The 22,204-nt window shown below is 48.5% G+C and overlaps 6 protein-coding genes across 6 annotated transcripts; 1 reads left to right on the forward strand and 5 right to left on the reverse strand.

Moving 5' to 3' along the window:
* Positions 1-1,081: 1,081 nt before the first annotated feature.
* On the reverse strand, positions 1,082-3,568 carry F5147DRAFT_656960 (uncharacterized protein; the record flags this gene model as incomplete). The annotated part of the gene is made up of 9 exons (XM_041434185.1): positions 1,082-1,468; positions 1,523-1,749; positions 1,803-2,273; positions 2,327-2,776; positions 2,828-3,071; positions 3,154-3,191; positions 3,244-3,310; positions 3,336-3,370; positions 3,412-3,568. The coding sequence occupies 9 exons, from the start codon at positions 3,566-3,568 to the stop codon at positions 1,082-1,084; spliced, it is 2,076 nt and encodes a 691-aa protein (XP_041287828.1).
* A 1,099-nt stretch (positions 3,569-4,667) lies between these two features.
* Positions 4,668-5,695, reverse strand: F5147DRAFT_656961 (uncharacterized protein; the record flags this gene model as incomplete). The annotated part of the gene is made up of 2 exons (XM_041434186.1): positions 4,668-5,225; positions 5,279-5,695. 2 exons carry the CDS (start codon positions 5,693-5,695, stop codon positions 4,668-4,670), a joined length of 975 nt encoding a protein of 324 aa, XP_041287829.1.
* Positions 5,696-6,625: 930 nt separating this feature from the next.
* On the forward strand, positions 6,626-7,512 carry F5147DRAFT_778763 (uncharacterized protein; the record flags this gene model as incomplete). Its single annotated transcript, XM_041442182.1, has 3 exons — positions 6,626-6,919; positions 6,987-7,234; positions 7,284-7,512. The coding sequence occupies 3 exons, from the start codon at positions 6,626-6,628 to the stop codon at positions 7,510-7,512; spliced, it is 771 nt and encodes a 256-aa protein (XP_041287830.1).
* Positions 7,513-7,761: 249 nt separating this feature from the next.
* F5147DRAFT_819349 (multidrug resistance-associated protein 6) lies at positions 7,762-12,244 on the reverse strand (the record flags this gene model as incomplete). Its single annotated transcript, XM_041443643.1, has 22 exons — positions 7,762-7,950; positions 8,030-8,087; positions 8,141-8,231; positions 8,287-8,311; positions 8,365-8,490; positions 8,546-8,664; positions 8,732-8,822; positions 9,059-9,232; positions 9,283-9,553; positions 9,605-9,624; positions 10,393-10,528; positions 10,582-10,754; positions 10,811-10,846; positions 10,941-10,948; positions 11,007-11,072; positions 11,122-11,201; positions 11,252-11,445; positions 11,523-11,570; positions 11,622-11,652; positions 11,698-11,817; positions 11,943-12,037; positions 12,083-12,244. The coding sequence occupies 22 exons, from the start codon at positions 12,242-12,244 to the stop codon at positions 7,762-7,764; spliced, it is 2,313 nt and encodes a 770-aa protein (XP_041287831.1).
* Positions 12,245-14,187: 1,943 nt separating this feature from the next.
* F5147DRAFT_778765 (uncharacterized protein) lies at positions 14,188-18,022 on the reverse strand (the record flags this gene model as incomplete). Its single annotated transcript, XM_041442183.1, has 6 exons — positions 14,188-14,430; positions 14,481-14,612; positions 14,664-16,005; positions 16,053-16,152; positions 16,208-16,965; positions 17,013-18,022. The coding sequence occupies 6 exons, from the start codon at positions 18,020-18,022 to the stop codon at positions 14,188-14,190; spliced, it is 3,585 nt and encodes a 1,194-aa protein (XP_041287832.1).
* Positions 18,023-20,389: 2,367 nt separating this feature from the next.
* Positions 20,390-20,563, reverse strand: F5147DRAFT_554668 (uncharacterized protein; the record flags this gene model as incomplete). Its single annotated transcript, XM_041430473.1, has 1 exon — positions 20,390-20,563. A coding segment is annotated over one exon (174 nt), but the record flags the coding sequence as incomplete, so codon positions are not given.
* Between the last annotated feature and the right edge of the window lie 1,641 nt (positions 20,564-22,204).

Consider the following 22,204-nt stretch of genomic DNA (forward strand, 5'->3'; position numbering starts at 1 on the left):
TCGTTAAACGCAGGCCATCGTCTGCTGAACGTCCCTCCTTCGCTGTTCGTTGTGATACTAGATTTGTCAAACGTAGGCTATTGTCCATCGACCGTCTCCGTCGAAATACACATCTTTAATATTCGTGATTTAAATGCCATATACTGCGGGCTGCTTCAAAACACGTCAACTTGACCTGCAACTTCGATAAATGCAGTTTTGTAGAGTATGTCAGTATCATCATGCCAGCTCTCAGTAATGCAGCGATTCGAACACTCACACCTATCTACGTTTATTCGCACAGAGTCGGGGGACTATTCTTCTGAGCGAAACTCATGCACTTTGCGCAAACTTTGCGCGAATTCTCCAATGTGCATTTGCGCATCTGCTGCTTGCACGTGCATGTGCCATGCTGAGCCTACTCTTCTGTTAATCTTTGTCTTCCGAAGCCGTTCAATTGGTGAGTATTGCTGCAAGTTGTATTTGCAGTATTGACCCGAATCTTTACTCAGTTTTTTCGAATGTCTCGGTCAAGAATACAGTTGGGGCAATCGTCGAGACTCGATGATACCTTGCATTGAGCGCACATGTCGCGGGCTGTTCGATCTGCTTTCATTCCATCGGTTTCGTGCTCTGTTTCAACTGTTTTTGTATCATACCATTCCATGCATTGTATTCGTATTCTGTACTAGTAGCTACAATTTGAAGTAATATGATATGAACCGTTCTCGCACGATATCAAATCGCTCGTAAGAAATGCAAGGGAGTGCCACATCGTGTAGAAACAACTTGAACGACTCTCGCACGACGCCGCATGATACGGACTCTTTTTGCATCGTGTATTCGTCCGGATTTCTTGTCGAGATCGTGCGAGGGCGGTTTCAGCTGGCGGTGCACGATGTGGCACGCTCTCACACGTTCCCGCACTGTCCGGTTTTCACTGGAAACTTTCACTGGGGGCCAGGAATCACGAGGATTAGGAGCTGCTGAGGTTTAGGATGTGTTTTAAGACTGTAAGTGTTGGTGCTGCGCGCCGTAAGGGTTAGTACGAGCTACAAAAGCATGGTTTTATTTTGCGAGCGAAAGTGAGACAGAATAGTCATTACTCGACGGAATTACGAGCTACCTCCTCCGCCTTTGAAAGACCTAGCATACGGGGCATAGCTTGTATGAAATAGTTGAACGTTATCTCTTTATCTCCAGTAAACGAGCGGACGTCCTTTATGGCAGCTGCGTACCAGTCCTTATCTTGCTGGCCAGGGAAGCGTGTTACAGTGTCTATGCCTGCAGCGTGCCTCATCTTCCAACGACATAGAGCTGCAATGAAGCAGGTAATATTTCTAATGCATTTTTTCCACTGCACGTCTTCATGGAAGGGGATAAAGCGGGAATATTGCTGGCGCGACAACATCTCTTCCATAAAATCGACAATTGTTGGATGCGCAAATGGAATCCCGCACATTCGGGATTCGCTTGCGTTCACCGGTATCTAATCAGAACCCGAACCGTTAGCGTGAGGGGCATGCGAATACAATCCACCTACCTCTAGGTGCCCATCTAGAAATGAGTTGTCCAGCAGCATAGTGGTGACAACAGTGAGGCGCTGCAAGTCCATCTCTGCCTTGCTCTTGGTTATATTAAAGGTTAATTGGAACCCCGTAATAACGTTGCCAATCCGGTCCGCAAAGTCGCGGTGGAGCATTGTGACGACGGCTTTCAATTTGGTGATACGGGCTTCGCCATCCGTTGACCTCCAGTTTTTGATTCCCTCTACGTTTTTCATCGATGGGTTGTGAAATGAAGATATAGTACGGAAGACATACCGTCTGCATGAAGGGCGACAACCTCGTCTAGAGCTTTCGTGGCCCTTTTTGTAAGTTCTTTTGCGGTAGGAAAAAGTCCCTCCTCAAAGGTCAAGCTTATCATCCTGCTGTGAGATTCGTCGTACACTTGTCCAAGTAAAGCCTGCGATACAATGACGAATAGGTCTGGCTTCACTGCCTTGGACTTTCTTGCACGGGGAACGTCCTTAGGCGCAGTGTTGCGAGAAGTCCGTTGCTTGGAACTGGGGCGTTGGACCCCGGTGTGTTGGAGCACCTTAGTTGCGTCATTGTTGACAGGCAAAGGCAACGTCGAGCCAAAAGAGCCTAATGAGAACTGGCGCTGTGACTGGGCGTGTGGGATGCTGTGATTACCCTGACTGGGCTGTAGCTCCGGGTTCGTCACGGCACCCGGATGGTTTTGGCTCGCGGACGCCTGATACCGTAGCGATTGTTCGATTAACGTATCATACCCTAGTAGATTGCGAACGTGAATCGGCGAAAACAACTGAAGTTTGAAGACTTACCTCGACTTGGGCCGCCGTGCATTGGCAAGCCATCTGAACCAGCCTGTCGTTGCAGTATTTCCATCCCGTTGTCAACGGGCGAAGGGAACGTCGAGCCGAAAGAGCCCAATGAGAACTGGCGCTGTGACTGGGCGTGTAGGATGCTGTGATTGCCCTGACTGGGCTGTGGCTCCGGGCTCGTCACGGCATTCGAGTGGTTGCCACCTGCGGACGCCTGGTACTGCAGTGACTGCATGTACCCTATTAACGAAAATGCCGGAGGATATACTGGCTGGGCCTGGACCCCCGAGCCTGAGGGGGTAGCTTGGCCTAGGTCACTAGCTAAAGATAAAATGTGGTCTTGGGTAGCCTGAGAAGCTGGGAATGACTCGAATGGTTGTAGCAACTGGCTGCTACCTGGCACGGCCAGCTCTGGCTGTGGCCGGAACACTTCATCGTTGGTACCGAACGCTGGATTGAAGAGTTGAAATAGTCCGGGTGAGTCATGAGACTTAATCTCACCTTGACTCGAATTCGGACAAATAATCGGGCCAGTGCTCGCGCTTGTTCCACCAAGTTCGAATGATCCTTGCTCCCGCCACTGCGGCGGTAATTGTAGCATAGATTCTACTAGCTTGGACTCATCCACGTTAGCTGTGCTTAATTGGTGGAAAAGCGTCGTATGGTGGTCCCTGTAATCGTGATCCTGCCATTGCCCAGCGGGCCATAACGGGTCTGCCATACTAACTTGAACTCGATTGTTGACCTGATGGAACGTGAGTACCAACACTAGTAGTAGTATCGAGGATTTAAATCCATCTGATGGTGTTAAAAGTAGCTGTACATACCTTTCGATGTAAACGTGCGAGGTCACTGGAGGTCGCGGCTATGACAGAGTGAAAAAAGACGTCTAAGGTTTATACTGTGATGATAATTACCGTGTACCAAATAGTGATTGATAACGATTGCAGGCTGAAGCCGGCATACTGAATCTTTGGTCGTTTCCTGCCTCGCGTCCGATTTCACTTACCTCACCCAACTTCCTGCCCCAATGCATCGCGGCAGCTAGAGTTTGGAAAGGTTGCTTTGAAATTCATGTCGCTTACTACCTAGAGGCGTTTTGGGAGTGATCCAAAATGGACTAGAATACGTGAGGCTATTGAATGGTTCCCAAATAGCGCCGCGATCAAGCTCCGAAATTGACCAGCGCACTGCAATATCATTCCCACAATGCGGTATGTAATAGGACCATACGCTCTCCATGATAGAACCGCATATCATATTTCGGGGTACAACATACTACTGGACGTAATAATTTTCAGAACAGCGTCCATTTCCAGGCAGTGTGGACGAACTTCGATGCTTACATCGAAAAACCCGTAGTCCATTGTAGCGTCATTAATATTGGAAGTCGTCTGAGTTGGGTCGGCACGTAAAAAGGCGTGATGGTGTCTCGACTGCGCCCATCGCAAAGTTAGCCGAAGTGTCCATGTCAATTGCCACCGTTCTCGCCGTCGGACCGACTCCGGATAAATCGAGGTTGCGCTCTCGTAGTTACCCTTTTGGATATTGCGGTATCACATTAGAGTCAGGACTCAGGAGGCCCCTAACACGAGGGTAGCCTAGAGGCGGCACGATGCTGATAAGATGAGTCAGGTCCGACCAGTAAATTATAATAATAATATTACTCTTAGCCGGCTCAGAGAAGACCCTGATGAATAAAATAGATCGAATAAATCGAATGTTGTACTTATTCGACTTGCAAACACAAATCATCGTTTTTTTCCCTAAAAGTCGCGTGCTACATAAGGTAAGTCGGCGCCGATTGATTCCACGTGGGATCACGCTATGGCAGGAGTGCACCCTCCCATATTGGTTGTCTGTGCTAGCCTCGTGCCTCGGCTAGCACAGAAATTTAAGTAAACAAAGTGGCGCAACGCACCTTGCTCCGGCTAACATCTAGCCTTGAAATCTTAGGTCCGTGCGCATGCGCTGGGCCGAAAAGCCCTACGGGCTTTTACCCAATCAACTTCCTTTACGTTCATCGATCAATTGCTATCACACTTGTACCTAGCTTCTGCGCCCAGGTTGTGCGTTACCACTATATAGTACATTGGGGCTTTCGATGTCAACGTCTTGCTTTCGCATGGTGTATGCAAGACGCTTTATTTCGTCATGAAGATCATGACGCGGAATTCAATCAATGAGGGCTACACACTACTACAAAGAGAGGGAGGAAACACACGATGTGAATAATAATCGACTTGAAAGCGGGTTTACGAGGAAAACGTCCAATAAAAAGTATATCGACGAACAGAGGGCATCATAATATGGTACAACCTGTGCTTTACTATCCAGCCTGTTATGCAAGATCAGTATTATAAGTGACGGTGATCGATACGATAATTACATCAGATGTTTCATCGGACTTGACAGAATCTTGCGACATTCTGCTACTGTCTATGGACTCGGATTCACACCCGCTGCCGCATTGATCTTCTGAGTCATCCAAACTCGTGAAGTCTAGTAAGCGATCTCCATCGACGCAATCGTTGACAAGGGAGTGGGCCATACCCTCAACGAGATCAAGCTGTTTGTCTCCAACGGCGAGCGACGTTATGTCAGGCTTGTATACGGCCACGCAAAAGTGGAGGCGCTCATTGAGCTCATCCACGTTTCCTCTGGAGATCCCTTGGAGCGAGGTGTCCCAAGGTTCTGACGCAGCATTGACATATGTGTCACTGTCGTCTTCAAGAACCATCTGAAGAAATCTTTTGTGTTCTTCGATAGCTTGGATTTCCCAAGCTGTTGTCAGAGCACGCATGCGCCTCCATTCAACATCAGCTTGTTTCGTGAGGACGGCTTGCGCAATTGCCTCGGGAGATAGGGATTGCAATCGATTTTCGAGTAAAACTTTGCCCTGGCATGCTGTTGGATTATCAAGAGGTTGCGTGTATGCATCGGTTAACATACCTTCTGAGTGTCCGGTAAAGTTCCAGAATCAGTGGGGGAAAGTTGGCTTGCAGCGTAGCGGCGCTGTACTGTGCTGGGGTCACGCCTCTCGTAGGGCTTGGGTTGTGCTTTCGCAGAACGCACATAACGAGACAGACTCCGGATTATGGGAGGAGGAGTTACAGGTGCATTTATGCCTTCATCGGATGAATCATAGGGACCGGTGTCAGATAAGTAAAGTGATCTTGCACGGCGTTTGGTTGGTGTAGTGGCAGTACGACGCGTACGACGAGTCGTGCTATTGGCAATAGCCAAAGAGCGATGGAAATCTTGTTCATGGTCGTTCGGAGGGCTATTCGCTCCGCCCTTGTTTAGCCCTTCATAGTCAAGACGATAGTGTCTGAAGATGCTCTGAGGAGGAACTTGAACAGCGGCCATACCTTGTGGACTCTGGAGACAGTGAGGCTGAGTTTGAAATATTGAGGTGCTTTTTATGAACACGGTTTACAAAAATGGGTTTTGGGTTTTTCCCTGATAAGACTACGGTACTCCCGGGCCCTTGAAAAAACTATGGACAAGGTGCTTAAGCTATACTAGTAACCTCGAATCAGAATACAGCTCATGGGAAAACTGCATGAACAAGAGCATGAGAGTGCGGCTTGAGTTCGATCACTAGATACCTGCCGATTTTGATGTACACTGAAATCGGAAGTTGATTGATAAGGTAACCGCCTATTTTAACGTGTATCGAAAAAGGACACCACGTCTAAATCTGAGTTGGAACTTGGTACGACCGGTGAATCAGTAGCTTCCCATCTTTTTGAATGAATTCCCTCCGTTTCGCAACTGAGATAGTTGGTCAAGTTATATTATGTAATATTATGCTTAGATTATATGTTTGTTCATATCTGGGTCTTATCGATCGTTACTAATAGTACCCACTCTCAGGCTCAGGCTACATCATGATTACTGAGATCTGAGGGAGAAAAACTGATGTTCTGTGCTACGTAGCCTTACAGTTCAGCCAAAGCTGTCGCAGCATGCATTTATTAAGGTGATCGAAGTTGACACCAAGGTCGGTAGGATACATATCCCTTACAACCTCGCTTTAGAACGCGGTGGCGTGAACCAAGATCAGTCTTCTATACTTGTATCATAACGACATTGACTAGGTGGGCCACCCAAGCATTTACAAAGGCGCAACCTCTTGATCCGAATCGTACTTTGGCTTGGATCGGCCAGACATTGACTGCAATAGCAAACCGCCATGAAGCGAGGCACATTACTTGAGCATGCAGTCAGCATGACAGCAGACGTGGTAAATACAAGCCAGCTGCCCTATATCTGTATAACGTGCGGTTCAAGCCTATGGCAGACCTGCAATTTGCCTCGCGCGTTCTTGTCACTGTAAATGATTCAAATACAGTCCGTGCACCCACTACAGATATCCTTTTACCTGCCTTCTTCATCCTCGGACGCCATTCCCAGCTCTTCTCGGCTGATGGCTGGGGCCTCCATACCTTCGGTCTGATTTGCGAACGCCTTGGAAAGCTTGAACAGGATGTAGAATACATAAATTGTGCAATTACTCTCCTAGAAACAGCGTACGAAGAGAAAGAGGACCCCATAGTCGAATGCCAATTCGTCATCGCACGCACCAATGTCGCACGGCTTTGTCTTAGACTGCAGGGCTACGAAGGATTGCTGACATCTTTCGAAAACGTTCTAGGTCTACTTCCTGAAGATGCAGGGGCATGAATCACAGTTTCTACGCTTGCGATCTCAATACGGGCCAGAGTTAGCGCCATTCAAGATGGGGGATCTTCAGGCCACTATGGTGACGCTCCAAGCTGCTTTGGAAAGCGCCCCTGACGATCGTGTCCTTCGAGGACAGGTCACTATTCTACTGACGCAGACGATGTGGGCGATTAGGACGCCCGAGTTCCGTGAGTCTGCGGACGGCTTGTTACTTGATTGGTCAGAATGCAACGTCGATGATTTCCACGTGACTAATTTATCGCTTTAGCATCACCTCCACCCCAGGAAATTTGATGGCGATCAACACTCCAGCTGGAATGGGGATACTCGCTGAAGGCGATGGGCTAGTTGATGCCGCGCTCTCAGAAATTCCGTCACTCCCCGTGGAACAGAGACATGAGCTCGATCCTCGAAGACGTGTTGGCACATCTCTTCATGTAACATTATCTTGGACTGGTACGAACCCAAGTCTTGAATTGTTGAGTGCACGATCCTGAGATTTTTCGGCAGGGTGATTTATTGGAGAGGAGTCCTACTGGTAGTAATTTCAATTGAGAACGGAAATTCGTCTGAAATAACTTTTTCACCTTCAACCTCTTCCATTTCTTCCGAGGCATTGGGTAGTAGCAAAGACGCCCTAGTTTCATCCAATGCTTCTGCGGTACTAATCGCAAGGCGAGTATCGGGGCACCCCGACTGCATTATCGAGTATCACGATTGAATAGCTGACAAGCGAAAGATAAGATTCAGAGCAAGAACGTGGCAATGTCTACATGGCTATGATGTTGTATTTCTGAACAAACCCAAGAAATGTTGTGCATGATAGGTATATTCCACACCCGCGCGTTCTCTCCTGCATCATCAAGCTGGACGTGAACTAGACCAGCCTCCATCGCCATAGAACGGAAAATAGAACTCTTGTTCTCCAGCCGCTTCTTTGAATTATCAAATTCTGCAATCAAAATTCGCCAATCAAAGATAAATTGTGGATGAACGTCGTTGGAGCGTGCTTACCCTTCCAGCATCTAGAACCAGAATCCCATCAGACTCCATGATCGTGTTCAGGCGATGCCTATACGATCATTATTGGCACTAATCGTCGATGATGTCGGACGTGTCACATACGCGATGGTTAGAATGGTCACATCGCGGAAGATTGGACCTCGAATAGTTTCTTGAATCGCTCGGTCGGTATCTAGATCGACTGCAGATGTTGCTAGAGAATCATGCACATTAACCTTGCAGAAGAACAAGATACCGCTCATACAGACCTTCATCGAGGACGAGCATTTTAGTCTAGGGAGCGTCGGTGATGAAAATTCATAATCAACCAAAAGAGACGCTCGTACCTTGCGCAAGAGCGCCCTCGCAAAACGCAAGAGCTGTCTCTGACCTGCTGAAAGCGACGATCCGACCTCCTGGACTGGAGCATCTAGTGCCCCAGGAGGTGATTCGACGTATGCCTTCAGATGGGCCTGTAGAAGTGTCGTTAGTAAGCATCAGAAGCGCAAACGTATTTCAAAGACGGACGTGCTCCAGAGCAGTCCGTATATCAACATCCCGGTGCTCGCCAACAGGGTCAACGTTCTCTCGCAACGTGCCCTCGAATGAATCTGGGTTTTGAGGAACGATGGATATCGCGGACCGCACTATGTTGATTTGATCAAGATCAAGGGGTGTCCAAGTCCCCAAATGGACAACTCAAAAAGGATGCACAGTCATGCAGGCCAAGTTTGGTAATGTCTGCGTCGTCAATGAAAATAGCTCCAGATGCAGGCTCAATGATCCGGAAGAGGGTAAGAAGAAGCTGTAAAAGCATCGTCACAGTCCAGCAAAATGTCCTACCCTGCCCCAGTCCGGCCACATATTCCAACGTTCTCTTTCGGTTTCTGGAGCATCTCGAGTTGGCATACATATGTGAGAAACCCGGCGAAATAACTGACTACGGTCATGGAAATATCCTTGAGGACTAGATCAAGCCCGGGCCGATACCGTGCTGAATATTCCCTATATCGGACAATTTCAATACAATTTCGTGCGTACAGCGACATGGACTCGCCGGAATTCAACTTCCCCAGCTGTAGGCCACCCAGAGGTGGGCTTATTCTCAGGGATCTCATAAGGAGCTTCTGGCTCAAGGTCTTTCGCGTAATGGAAGATACGCTCGACGCTAACGACATTCTGTTCTACTTCACTTGCGGAGCGGACGAACCAGTTCTGCGGCCGCTCGGTTACCAATGCCTCGGGACGAAGAGAAAGCCACTCACCAGTGAACCTGTTGCGTTCAAAGCGTATGACAGAACTAGACTGATCAACCCAGCATAAACGTCGCTGGTCACCACGGCAGAGACGGCCAAAACAGCCGTGACGAGGATAATCACTGCTCCAACAAACTCCAATCTTACTGCAAGCCATCGGTTGATGGAAGTACTAGGAAGGTAGCACAACTGGTTGCGAACAATGCTCGCCGCATTGTTCGCAATGAAACCGGCTTGTTGGTCATAAGCCCGGATAGCGAAAAGTCCAGGATTCCGAGAACTACACAAAGATGGGGTGAGCGGGACGCCGCATCTAGATGCTTGAGTTCACGTGACGTCACGAGATGGTACCTATTGATGACGTTAGGATGATTCTGGAAGAAGAACAAAGCCATTCATACACGGTGATCTTGTAGTAGAACCGTGCCAGAGGACGTCGATCAAGAAGGGCGGGAAGCTGAACCCGATAACCAATAAAATAGAAGCGCAGACCGCGCTTGTGCGTATCATATTTTGGATGAATCGCGCCAGGATTTGATCGAAAACGTATGTATCACGAGAAAACAAGTTCAACGATACTGCAACAAGAGATTGTTCGAACTCAGAAATCATTTCACGGTTTACTAATTTGACGCATCTTCCTGTCGGCGTTGTTTCAAAAAAGTTGAGGGGCGCACGCGTGACTGAATGCAGCATCTGAAAAACAAATGAAACACATTCCGTCCATACTTGGAACGTAACACTAACCGAATCATGGGGGTGCTTTGAGCTCCGAAGCAAGCAGAAAACCCAAATCAGAAGCGCAGCAGATGCGCCTAAGGAAATTGCCATCAAATTAGACAGACCGTATCCCAGGAAATACTTGTCGGCCAATCCCGGGTTGGTACCCATCTCGCGGTCATGCTAGCCCCAGCCTGAGTATTACGGTCGATATGACAGATACCACCTGCTGCAGAACCGTAGCGATTACAAAGAACAGGAACCCTTTTTTCGATGCTGCTTGGAGGTACCACGAGGACACTTCCATCTTGACGCGGCCCTGTTCACTGTGCTCTTTAGCGATGCCATCGGAAGGCGCGTAGCGAGGACGGCTTTTTTGAAACTTTCTCTACGCGATACCTTCTCTGATACAGATTCGAGTTCTCCAACAAGGGTGGCTTGCATGTGGCCCTCGCTTGTAGTGGGAGTAGTCATGCCGCTGGACCGTCCGGGTGTGGTGGTTCCAGAATTGGAACCGCTCGTGGCATGGCCGTGACTGTCATAACTCAATTAGATCGCGTCGAACATCGTGAATGGAAATAGACGCACACAAGCTTGCGCACTTCACTATCCGGATTCGACATCAACTCACTGTACGAGCCACTCTCCAAGATCATACCGCGGCGCAGGTAAACAAGTTGATCGAAATACTTGAGATACGAGATGCTGTTAGTGACAAGAACGCGCGCTTTGGTTGCGAGTAAGCCTTGAGGACCCATGATCTGTTACATAGTATCATTAAAAAGAAAGAAGTCTGAGACCGGATGCTCTTACTCACCAAAGACGTGTCGGGCAACGTGGGAATAGATGGCAGCTAAAACATCACCAAGGAGAACCCTGCAGGATGCACCGCTGAGCTGAGAGATCAATTACCTTTGGCTGATACGTTACTATCCCGAAGTACTTACAGTAATGGCTATAGAACGGACGCCATAAGCATTATTGGGTCGCCAAAAGGATAGTCAGAAACACACCCTTTTCACCGACCTCCGTCAGATCACCCTGTAGGAGAAAATCTAAGTTGGGCTTCAAAGCACAAGCTGCAGAGAAGGGTCAGTCCAAACCTAACACAGTTAATTGTGTACACACCTTCGATAACAAGGTTATAAAGCGCCTCATCGTACTCATGTGAAAAAAGTATATCACCTCGAACCAACGCAGAAAGAATCCTATTCGCTTGTGAGTGAACGTGCTAGAAAATCCTGCATATGCGACGCACCAAGGAGTCTGAGCAGCGTAAGCTACATTGCCGAACAAAGCCACCTCACCCTCTGTCTTTCGCACGTCCCCGATAATCGCTGACAACAAGCTACTCTTCCCGCTGCCCACACTACCAAGTACACCCACGAGTTCCCCCTTGTGTACCGTCAAGTTTATATCTTCCAGAGCAGCTGATGTATCTTGTCTGTTCCACTAAAATTCGCCATTTTTGATTGAAAGCACCTGTCACAAATGTGAAAACAATCATAAGTAGTTAGAGAATTGCCAACCTCGTCACCGACGTCCAGACTGCTTTTCTGCACCTTCACGAGGGCATTCTGCTGCAGCTCCTCAGCGTGCAGGAAGCCTTATAGACGTTTGACGGAAACGAGGGCCTCGACGACGTTCGACGTGACTTGACTAAACTGTGACGCAGTCAACGATTGTTGAACGATTATTACTCACCATAGCATAGATGCCACAAATATGATGATGGCAACAACGTATTCCTCGAGCGTGCTCGGACCAACGAGGAGGTTGGCTGCACCGTTGGAGAAGTTGATGTTGCAGTAATGCAAGAATATCCTGTAAGATTTTCAAGAATGCAGCACCTGCGTACGGGCCGCCATAAGTAGGAACAATGCGAGCCATAAGGACGAACTGCAACTCGGTCGGACAAAGAAAACCATTTTTATCAAAATTACACTCACTGCTCCTCTAGAGCGCTCTCTAGATCGTTTCCAATATTCTGACTCGCCATGGGGAAGCAAAGCAGGCAAGTCGTGATGAACTCTTTCGAACCTTTCTGCATCAACGGTGTCAACCAAGCAAATCACCAGATGCTGTATACATTTGCCGTGACCATTGGGCTCTCCGTATTATCCTTGACCGAATCATCAGGGGAGACGCACTCCAGCGCGTGTGCCGGGAGAGAGAAAAGTTCGACAGCCCATTTGAGAGAACTACGAAAAGTCCCTTCGAAACTTCGCCCTACACGAACGATTTGGTCCATATCGCGAGGTCGACGGTGTAACAAGGCCAAAACAGTAGGAGGATGGTTGATGATGATCGCGTCCGATGATGGTTCAGTCGGGTGAGTATCCAAGACACAAGCAGCGCGAGTGGTTCAAGGATGTAAGGCCGCACGACCGATGCTGCTCTCTTGAGTGACAAGACGATGAAGAAGTTGAAGCAGGACGCAACAATGGCCGGTCTCAACAAAACCTGCCCGCCAAGTTGGTTCGAGGTAGACACATAAAGCTATTGCAACGCACCAGTTTCGCCCATCGACTTTTCCGCGAAATATCGCGAGGGGGAGGATATCTCAAGGCCCAAATTCTGCATGTTGCCGACAGTAGCATTAAAGCCAGAAGAGATGTTAAAATGACGCCTTTCTCAAATCAAAGAGTGAAATCAAGTTCACAAAGCTTTGATACGACGATGCACCACCCTTCAACGTCCTGACAACTTGACAAGGCGCCACAAGGTGCGACGATGACCATCGATGGCAGTATTGACTGATATGAATAAAGTCGGGCTGGGGTCGGTCCGTGCTCAAGTCTTGGAGCGGTCAAACTACGTCCATTGTAAGTACACAACCGCTTGTGACAAGCTGTGACACTATATTGTATTGTGCAATGGCACGTAAGGAGCGACCGGTGCTTTGAAATACTAGCAACCTGTCGAAAATCATTAAGTATTCACCCTTTCCAAACAACGCGGAGCACTAACAACATACGCATATCATGAGGAACAAGTTCAGGAGGACAGGTATGCTCGGCAAGCACTCGGGGAGCGCAGCACGGGAGTTTCACCAATAAAGACGAGCCATACTGCAACAGGCGAGATCAAAGTTTAATGAATCTAACATACGTTTAAAGAACACCGATTATAATGCGAGGACAAGCTTGCAATTAATTGGAGAGAACTCAGAGTCAGAATATGAACGACGAGAAATAACCGGTGAGGCTTGAGCGAGTTCTAGCGGCTGAGATAATCAAATCGATTAATTAGGAAACAAGTTCGTACGCATGCGTTTGCAGGCACCTGATTTTAGTTTGATAAGCGTGACAATAATGCTTCCCATACTTCTGACACAGCGCTCATAACCCTGCCTAAAGTCCCTCCTTGCTACTGGTTGTGAGGGTTCGTTAAACGCAGGCCATCGTCTGCTGAACGTCCCTCCTTCGCTACTGGTTGTGCGGGTTCGTTAAACGCAGACCATCGTCTGCTGAACGTCCCTCCTTCGCTACTGGTTGTGCGGGTTCGTTAAACGCAGACCATCGTCTGCTGAACGTCCCTCCTTTGCTACTGGTTGTGCGGGTCCGTTAAACGCAGGCCATCGTCTGCTGAACGTCCCTCCTTTGCTACTGGTTGTGCGGGTCCGTTAAACGCAGGCCATCGTCTGCTGAACGTCCCTCCTTCGCTACTGGTTGTGCGGGTTCGTTAAACGCAGACCATCGTCTGCTGAACGTCCCTCCCTCGCCACTCTTTGTGCGGGGTCGTTAAACGCAGGCCATCGTCTGCTGAACGTCCATCCGTCTTGTTGGTCATGATGCTAGATTCGTTAAACGTGGGCTATCGTCCACCGACCGTCTCCGTAGAAACACACATGTTTAATATTCGTGATTCAAACGCCATATACTGCGGGCTGCTTCAAAGCACGTCAACTATACAATCTTTTGTCCATTGAGAGTAGGATGATACTATCTAGTCTCGGGACCCTATGTCCCAGCCCCGACTGCAAACTCCCAGATGCAATGATGTAGGGCGTGGAACGTCATGGCAACGGCGTGGCGTTGCAAGTCCACCTCTGCCTTGCTCTTGCTTATATTGAAGGTTAATTGGAACCCTGTAATCACTCTGCCAATTCGCTCCGCAAAGTCGTGGTGGAGCGTTGTGATGACGCCCTTCAACTTGTTAAATTGTGAATGTCCTAGTTGTACATGAAAAAATTTATCCAGGAATACCCCTCAACGCCCAACACCTTTCTCCACCTGTGCTTGGTGCCTTCTGATGGAGCCCATGGACTTCGAAGCATAGCTCAGTCCATGACTTAGGAAAGTCATTTTTTATTGTTGCCAGAAATGTTTGTGCTTTCTTCTCTACTTCATCGAAGTGGATGATCGCATCAATGTCTGTCTGTCGAGTCAAATCATACTCGAGCCCGTGTTCTTGCTCTTCAATAGCTTGTATGATCTTAGGAGCCACCTGAGTGCTATGAAAAGATGACTAATTTCAACTCTCACCTGAACCACTGCGCGTGATACATCAGTAATCAGGTACCCTCCTGGAGGAGGACGATCAAAAACAGATGGTTTCGAATCACCGAATAAAACTACATGTAATACCCGCCGAAGCACCTCATCACCGATCATGCCCTGAGTAAGGTCATGTGAGAACTCAGCTGACGGTTGGGGCTCCTTGCTTACCTCTTTGACACGTATGTATGGCGCAGTATCCAAGACGCCAGCCGCCTTCCCTGACATAGCAGGCAAGTGGGCATTGTATAGGTCATATTCTTCTCGGATGCAAAACCTCGCTTCCTTTAAAGCAAGGCTTGCATGCTTCAGGTTACCCAAAATGGCCGAATTCCCGTCCGCTAGGTGATTATTAGGACACCGTAGCCCATACAATACTTGTAATGCATGGCTGGAGGATATGTATTTCCGAGCCTGTTCGAATGACATCCCTAGAGCAGGGGGAACATGTTCTGAAGGTCGATGGCGATTGCTACCTGCCTTTTGAACCGGTTGAGCGCCTATGGATTCAGATTGCGAGAGTGTGGGGAAGAACTGATGGTACATCGCTGTGACTGCATTTCGTAAAAGATTGCATGTCAACCGAACATCGAGGGAAGACGTATGTGCCCACAGTGCAGCATTGACATCGCTACCATTCCAAACGTGAGGGAATTCGAGGCGGGTTGAACTGAATGTCTGAGAAAAGATATGTGTTCGGTGAGCTTGATTGACGTGATGAATTAGGCCCGAGATCTGAATCACAGAAGGTCGTACTATAGCCAGGTAGAACGAGATGAGTGGGGCAAGGCTAGGAGGGAATGCCCACAGGCACTCTCGTGTAACTTGATTGATTTGCTTTGCTTCCGGATTCCCTATAACAAGCTCCGAGCCTAGTAGATAGAGATTACGAGCACTGCCAGTGCTGCTATCTGACTGGAATAGTAGGGATCGAAATTGCCAGTGACGAGGAGGAATACCGCATGTCAGGAGAAAGGCGACGATAATTGGACTAAGAATTCGTTCATCGAGATCCAGCCACTGTCTTGCGCATTCTTCATTGATCAACGAAGAAGAACACATGATATGATGTTTAGGCTCTTCTGGATCCATCAGACGTTGTAACATCATGTCCAACAGTGGCTGTAGAAGAACGCGATTGGAAGGCTGAAGGAAAATGGCGTGGGGACTACTGAGGTCGTCCACTAACTGGCTGAAAATACCATGAAACTGCTGAAGAAGGCCCTGGCAGCCGTCTGGAAGACATTCCATTATCTGTTCTGATACATCTGCTATTGCAGTCTCAGCTAATCTCCCAAGATCTGAAAAAAGGATACCATGGGAGATATCACGACCGTTTCTCATGGTAATGGCAGTGCCGTCTTCAGCAAAGATAAACCCGTAGTTTCTCTGCTCTTTTAACGCTGTCAACCTTGCGGCAAACCAGACAGTTTTCATTTGATTGTACGGTGTGGCAAACGAGGGGTGACTGGCGATCAAAGGCTGAAGGTAGGGTAGGTTTTCTGCCAAAATGCTGCAGGCAAAGTAGGTAAGCGTAATAAACTGTACAATCAAGCTTACTTTAAGACAGACGAGGATCCAGGAGCTTGATCATTCCTGGATACAAATTTTGCTGGACATCGTTGAGCTGGAAGGGAAGACTGAGAGTCATAGTATGTGTCTGAATATGTCGTTCATATTAGTGCACTGTATGCCATCCTTAATTCGTGCCTCACCTAGGTTCTCTGCAGTGTCGCCGTTCAGATAGTAAGAATGGAAAGTTTCCTCTTTTTCAAAATCCCATTCGCCTTCGGCTTCATGCGGTAGCATAGACTCTCCCTCTTCTGAGCCCATATCATCGTTATGATCATCTACAAACTCTTCCTCCACTTCCTCAAATTGCACAATCACCGCACTATCATCGGCACCTTCCCTCTCATCCGGGGGGACCGGAGCAGCGGCTGACTCCTCCATAGGCTGAGACGCCTCACCTGTATCCGGTACAGGATCCAGGGTGAAATTATCCAAACGAAAAGGAATGAAACTTTGGTGGCCGTGGTCCTCAAGCCGAGCCGAGTGGACGATGACGGTATAGAAGTTGTGCTGCAGCACTGCACAGGTCTTGGTGGCAGTGGAAGCAAGGAGAAAGCCGCCATTGTCAGCCAGTGAGGCCATGCATAGGGCGTAATCTGTAGGGCATGCCATCATTTCTAAGTCCGTAAATTTCTGTTTGACGAGGGTCACCAGCAGTTGATGCAGAAGTTGGAGAAGTGCAGCAGGACGGGGAATCTTGGTTGTAATGAGGTAATGGTAGAGCATGTTAGCAGCGTACTCCTGGGCCAGACTCCGTCTAATGTGAAGAGTACCGAATACCGCCAAAGTCCCGGTGTGCTCTGCGTGGATCCATCTGATGAGCATACAGATGCAGCGAGATAGAGGTCTGGAGTAGGTGTAGTAAGAAAGTCGGCTCAGTGCTCTGAAATGCGCCTTCGTGCTGAGTAGACCATGAGCTATGTATAAATGGATGAGGAGGGTACTCACTGTAATGTCACTGCTTGACGAAACTGCACATCCCCTTTGGAAGACAGATAGGTCTGGATGTCAACTAGATATGACCTGTAAAGCTTTCGAACGGTGATGAGGCCGAGCTCAAGCTGCCCTTTTGCTCCCCTCAAGGATTGTGCTTCCTTCTTAGTCATAAGCTTTATCAGCCCACGAAGAGAGTCCGCTTGTGCGCCCAAGCTGGTGATGAAGTTGGGCCACCGGAGGTCAATTGAATATTGGGGGTAGAGAGGAGTTGTTGGTAAAAAATGAGAGGAGATTTGCAAGGGGGAGGGCAGTATATCTTCTACAGAAAGTACAGGAGTACACCCTTCAGCCAAAGGCCAGACAAGTGAAACCAGTGGGTCGTTTGAATCCACAATTTTGTTGAATGGACGATAAATCCATCGAGTTTCAAAACTGTCAGCTAGATAAGTGGCCGCATGCTCGGGATGGACTGCAGTGACATGACTCCTAGTATTGATTTGCTGACTCTTGACAGAACCTCTCGATATCTGCATCAAGGACCAGAAGGAGCAGCCAGGGTGCGGACACATTGATGACCACAGTGGCTGAAGGCCTTGGATGGGGCCAGATAGGTCACCAGTAGGGCTAGGACAGGGTGTTGTTGCTACGAGTCCATGGCTCTTAAGTAGATGCTTGACTAAGCCCTCTCTATACACTGTTGTTCTGTTTGGGAGCCTACGTTTATGGTGATTATGCCCCACATGGCCACCTAGAAGGCGGGCTGGTACTAGAGCAGAACTGATCTTACAGATGAAACCATATGGCCCAAATGACATTCCTAACAGTTCAAGCACGGGACAGACGGAGGTAGGAAGGGAGAAGAGTAGTCCTAAGTGGTCTGGGGTATGGGAGTGCTCACAACAGGTAGGCCCACCAATTGATGTGGGAGAGGACTGGCCAGAAGGCCCATCCAGGCGAGGGTGCTTTGGGACCTTATCACTATGTTGCATGCCCTTAGGCTGCCTGCGCTTTGCTGTGGGCATGTAATGTACAGTTCGGAGGGACTATATTGAACCAAAATAATTGGGGCGTTCTACGCCACATGACCATCCCGTTTTGTGTTTTGTACATATCCGTATTCCGCTGCTTCAGTCATGATTTTTTGCGGGGCCATCCGATCGCAAGCAATTGGTTTTTACCGGTACTACTCTATATATATAAGTCGCTCAAGGCCACATGCGTGGCAAAGCCCGCTACCTTCATAGTTTCTTTTCTCAAAACACGTCCGTCAAATACTGAATATTATGAATGCGAAAAAGGCGATGATTGCAACAAATCGTCACGAAAACAGGAGTTTCTTCTCCCGCAGCACAGACAATATATTCAAGAGACGCAAGAGATAATGTTGATGATAGAGAAACCGACATCTCTCGAACTATATAACCAAGCAACGAAGGAACATCCAAAAATCCTTCTGTGCCTGCAATCATTCTTTATCAAGGCACAGCGCCGCCTTAAATCGGGAGTGTCCACATAGTCAACGATAGACTATTCATGAGGACACACTGCGAATATAGATATCTCAAAGAGCATCTGATTGGCATTGAGATGAAAGTCCATGTAAATGTGGTCGTCAGTGCTATCGGAAGTATCGGTCACCTCCTTGAGATACAACTTCGAAGGAACGACTATGAGCGTACTCACAGACTAAGCCACACGGGTTGTACTCCATAATGACGACATCACCGATGTGTTACGAACAACAAAGCTATAGGACGTTCCCGAAACCTCCTACTGTCCTTTGTCAGTCCTTTGTCATTTAGCGGGCCCCATCTGCACCCGTACCTCCTTCGATAGCCTGTCACAGGATTCCAGATGTCGCATTCACATTATTCATACAACTGTCATTTGGATCGTTATGCGCCCGCACACGGCCCCAGCATTTTCCCTTTAGATCTCACATGCCCTTTCCCGGCTTGACCTTAGTGCTTTCAATGTCCCAGTACTCCTGCGCGTAATCTTGGATCGCACGATCAGAACTGAACTTGCCCATCTGTTCCAAATTGAATTATTCCTTGTTACGTTTCTTACTGGAATTGATAATTCATATCTTTGCGGTCCGATACTCTTCTTAATCCACTCAGTTCGGTCATTATAGGGTTCGTCTACCATGCGATGAGCGTCAATGTCTGAAAAGGGTTCATCAGGGACGTTATCGCTCACCCTGTATGTTGCTCACAGCAGTCAAATCTTCAATGATAAGATGTCAGTCTCCCTGACGAATCGTGTTGAGCAGGCTGTTCAAAGAAATAAGTGAATTTCATCATACGCTTGTTGTAACATTACTTATGGCTCGTACACGCCTCTGTCGCCAAACAACCCAGAGCAGATCTCGTTAAGGACTTGTGTAAGAGCAGGGGACTTCTGCTCGACAGGAACGGGGTGGTATACGTGTTGATAGGTCTTCCACTGCGGGTGTGTCAGATGATCGAAGAAGACTACAAAAGAACAGTAAGTCTGTAACATAGGCAATACATGCATGCCAGACTACGTACAAACGTTCCTAGGGCCAACTTCCTCCGCGACCTCGATCTTCGCACCATCTGTCCAAATAGTCAGATCTTTATGGAACTGAATTAATACCATAGTACACATACTCACTGCCGTTGGTCACATTTCCAAACCTTGCGCACAAAACCGCATGCGCTAATTCAGCTTCGAAATTGAAATTACTTGTAAGCTCCGTAAAAATTCTTTGAAATAGCCATCTGAACCACTTCACTATGCAGCTGGAGGGGTAATGGTACATATTCAGACGGATGATGGCTACTTAGTGAAGATTTACCTCGGCCACGCCGTTGACTTTGCGACTGCCTGTACACACACACACACACACACACACACACACACATTAGTAGGAATATGAAATGAGTACTGCAAAGCTCACCAATGCATGCCAGGTGAGCCATGCGAACGTTCTCTAAGAAAATCTTCAAGTCATGATTCATTGGTTGCAATATTACAATACCTTTGAGCAATGATATTCGTGCAAGCTTCCTGTCCGAGGGGAATTTTCGTTCAATAGATGTCGAAAAGATCAGTCGGACACTCGACATGGAATCAAGTGTGTCTTTCTGCGCCGTACCTTGATCCTCGAGCGAGAGACTCCCAGTGGCAGTGCTGAAAACAAGTCAATCGTCATTCTCCATAAGACTTTGGTTTACATAAACTTTACTCACATGCTCGCGTGTAAGTAGCACCGCCCGGACACCAAATTTGATGGTCCCGTCCACCAGCTCGAGGTCTTCGTCTCTAGTTTCTGAAGCCCTGCTGGGGTTACCCATCACCTCCGATTGCTCGAGCAGGCGTCCAGTGGTAATTGAGATCTCATGCGACTTAGAAACGGTCTTGCGCGCCTTGTTGACGACGACTTTGGCGCGCTCAGGGGTTTCGGGACGGGCAAGGGCGGGCCAGAGCTCGACGGAAAGTGGGATCGCCTCGTAGTATGGGAGGAGTATGCGGGCGTCCGCAGCTGATTCTTCAAGGTTGACAGCTTCCCGAAAGGAGTTAATGCTATTCTCTAGTGCTGTGCAATGTGAATGAATTGCGGTAAATTCAACGAAAAAATTATATACCTTTACGCAGAACGGGTTTCTTCGATTAACGTCACGTCAAAGGTCCTGTAGGCCAGATATTGACGCTCTGGCCGAGGTGTTCAACGGCATTGGCAAGAATGACTTTGCATCGCCGTCGTTCTATAAGGCATACCGGCGACAGCGCAGGGGGTACCGCGGTTCACGTACGTGTAACCTTCCGAACCGACCATCATCGCTTTTGGAACGCCTTTGGCAACCTGCTTTGTGAGCTCCCTTGCGGCAAATGTACAGCCAGCGCGTTCTTCCAAACGTGCAGCTGCAATACGATGTTTAGGATTTGACTTGATGAGCGAGTCAAACGACGTACGAGCAAGCTTGATGTCGCCTACTTCAGCTCCAACCTTGAGAACGACTTAGTGGTGTGAGGTAGCCCTTTAGATCGAAAGAGGTAGCAGGGCCGGAGGCAGTGACTGTCCCAGTAATCCAGGACGCAATGGGCGTGGTACAACGAGGACTGCGAAAAGCAGACTTACCTGATCGAGCTTTGAGGTCGTAGTGCCGCGGTCGGCAGGGGTCTAGACGTCCCCCTCACCTTAGCCTGGGACTTGGTAAGCTCACGCGGAGGGTCCGCAACCTTGGACCCCGAAGGCAGGGCCTTACTTGAGGGGTCAGCAGCGCCCTCGAGCTTTACCTTCTTTGCAGGGGCAGCACCTCGCAGGAATCGGCTGACGCGTGGCCTCTGAACCGCATTCAGCAGTCAAGCTTGGGACCATCTCAATTCACTGCAAATAAGTTCGTCAGAGGCTTCAAAGATGCCAAGGTAAATTCGACAGCAAGGGGCAAGCGCAAAAGGCCGCGCAGGTAGCTTCGGGGAGAACGGCCGTACCGAGCTTCTGCGACAGCCAAGCGCGACGCGCGAGGCCGAGCAGCGCGCTCAGCTTGGGGGCAAACGGCCGTACCGAGCTTCACAACGTCGCCACGGCGTGAGGCTCACAACCAGCGCCTGAGAGGTGCCAAAGAAACAGCCCCAAGAAAGTGGAGAAAGGGGCGCGCCTCGAATCAAAGCTAGGGACTCACCCGTCTGCTTTATGCCCATGGCCAGTGCTTGCTTCTGCAACTGGCCCCTCCAGTTGCCGAGTGCAAGAAGTAAGTGGTGCGGTAACTGCCGCTTAGATCATATGTTTGTTCATATTATTTTGGTTCTTATCGATCGTTAGTACCTACTCTCTAAGGCTACATTGTCTAAAGCCCATCCTTTCCATCGCTACTCCCTGCGTCCCGCCTGGGTGAAATAGACTTGAGGTAGGAAAAATCACAGTGCGGTGGTCTTTACCAACCTTACCGGCTTCAGCCTGCGATCGTGATCAATAACTACACCATTTGGCAACACGGTGATTGTCATCATAGTATCAACCTCAGACAATTTTTTTTTTCACTTTATCATCGCCGCGACCTCCAGTGATCTCGCAGGTCTACATCGAAAGGTATGTACAGCTACTTTCAACATCATCGGATGGAATTAAATCCTTGCCACTACTAGTATTGGTACTCACACGAAGAAGCTGACGCGAAGATGATAAACTTGACCTTTGAGGAGAGGTCTTTTCCTACCGCAAAGGAGCTTACAGC

Source organism: Suillus discolor, assembly GCF_016758755.1.
Source record: "Suillus discolor strain FC423 chromosome Unknown F5147scaffold_75, whole genome shotgun sequence".
In the NCBI taxonomy this organism is placed as follows: domain Eukaryota; kingdom Fungi; phylum Basidiomycota; class Agaricomycetes; order Boletales; family Suillaceae; genus Suillus; species Suillus discolor.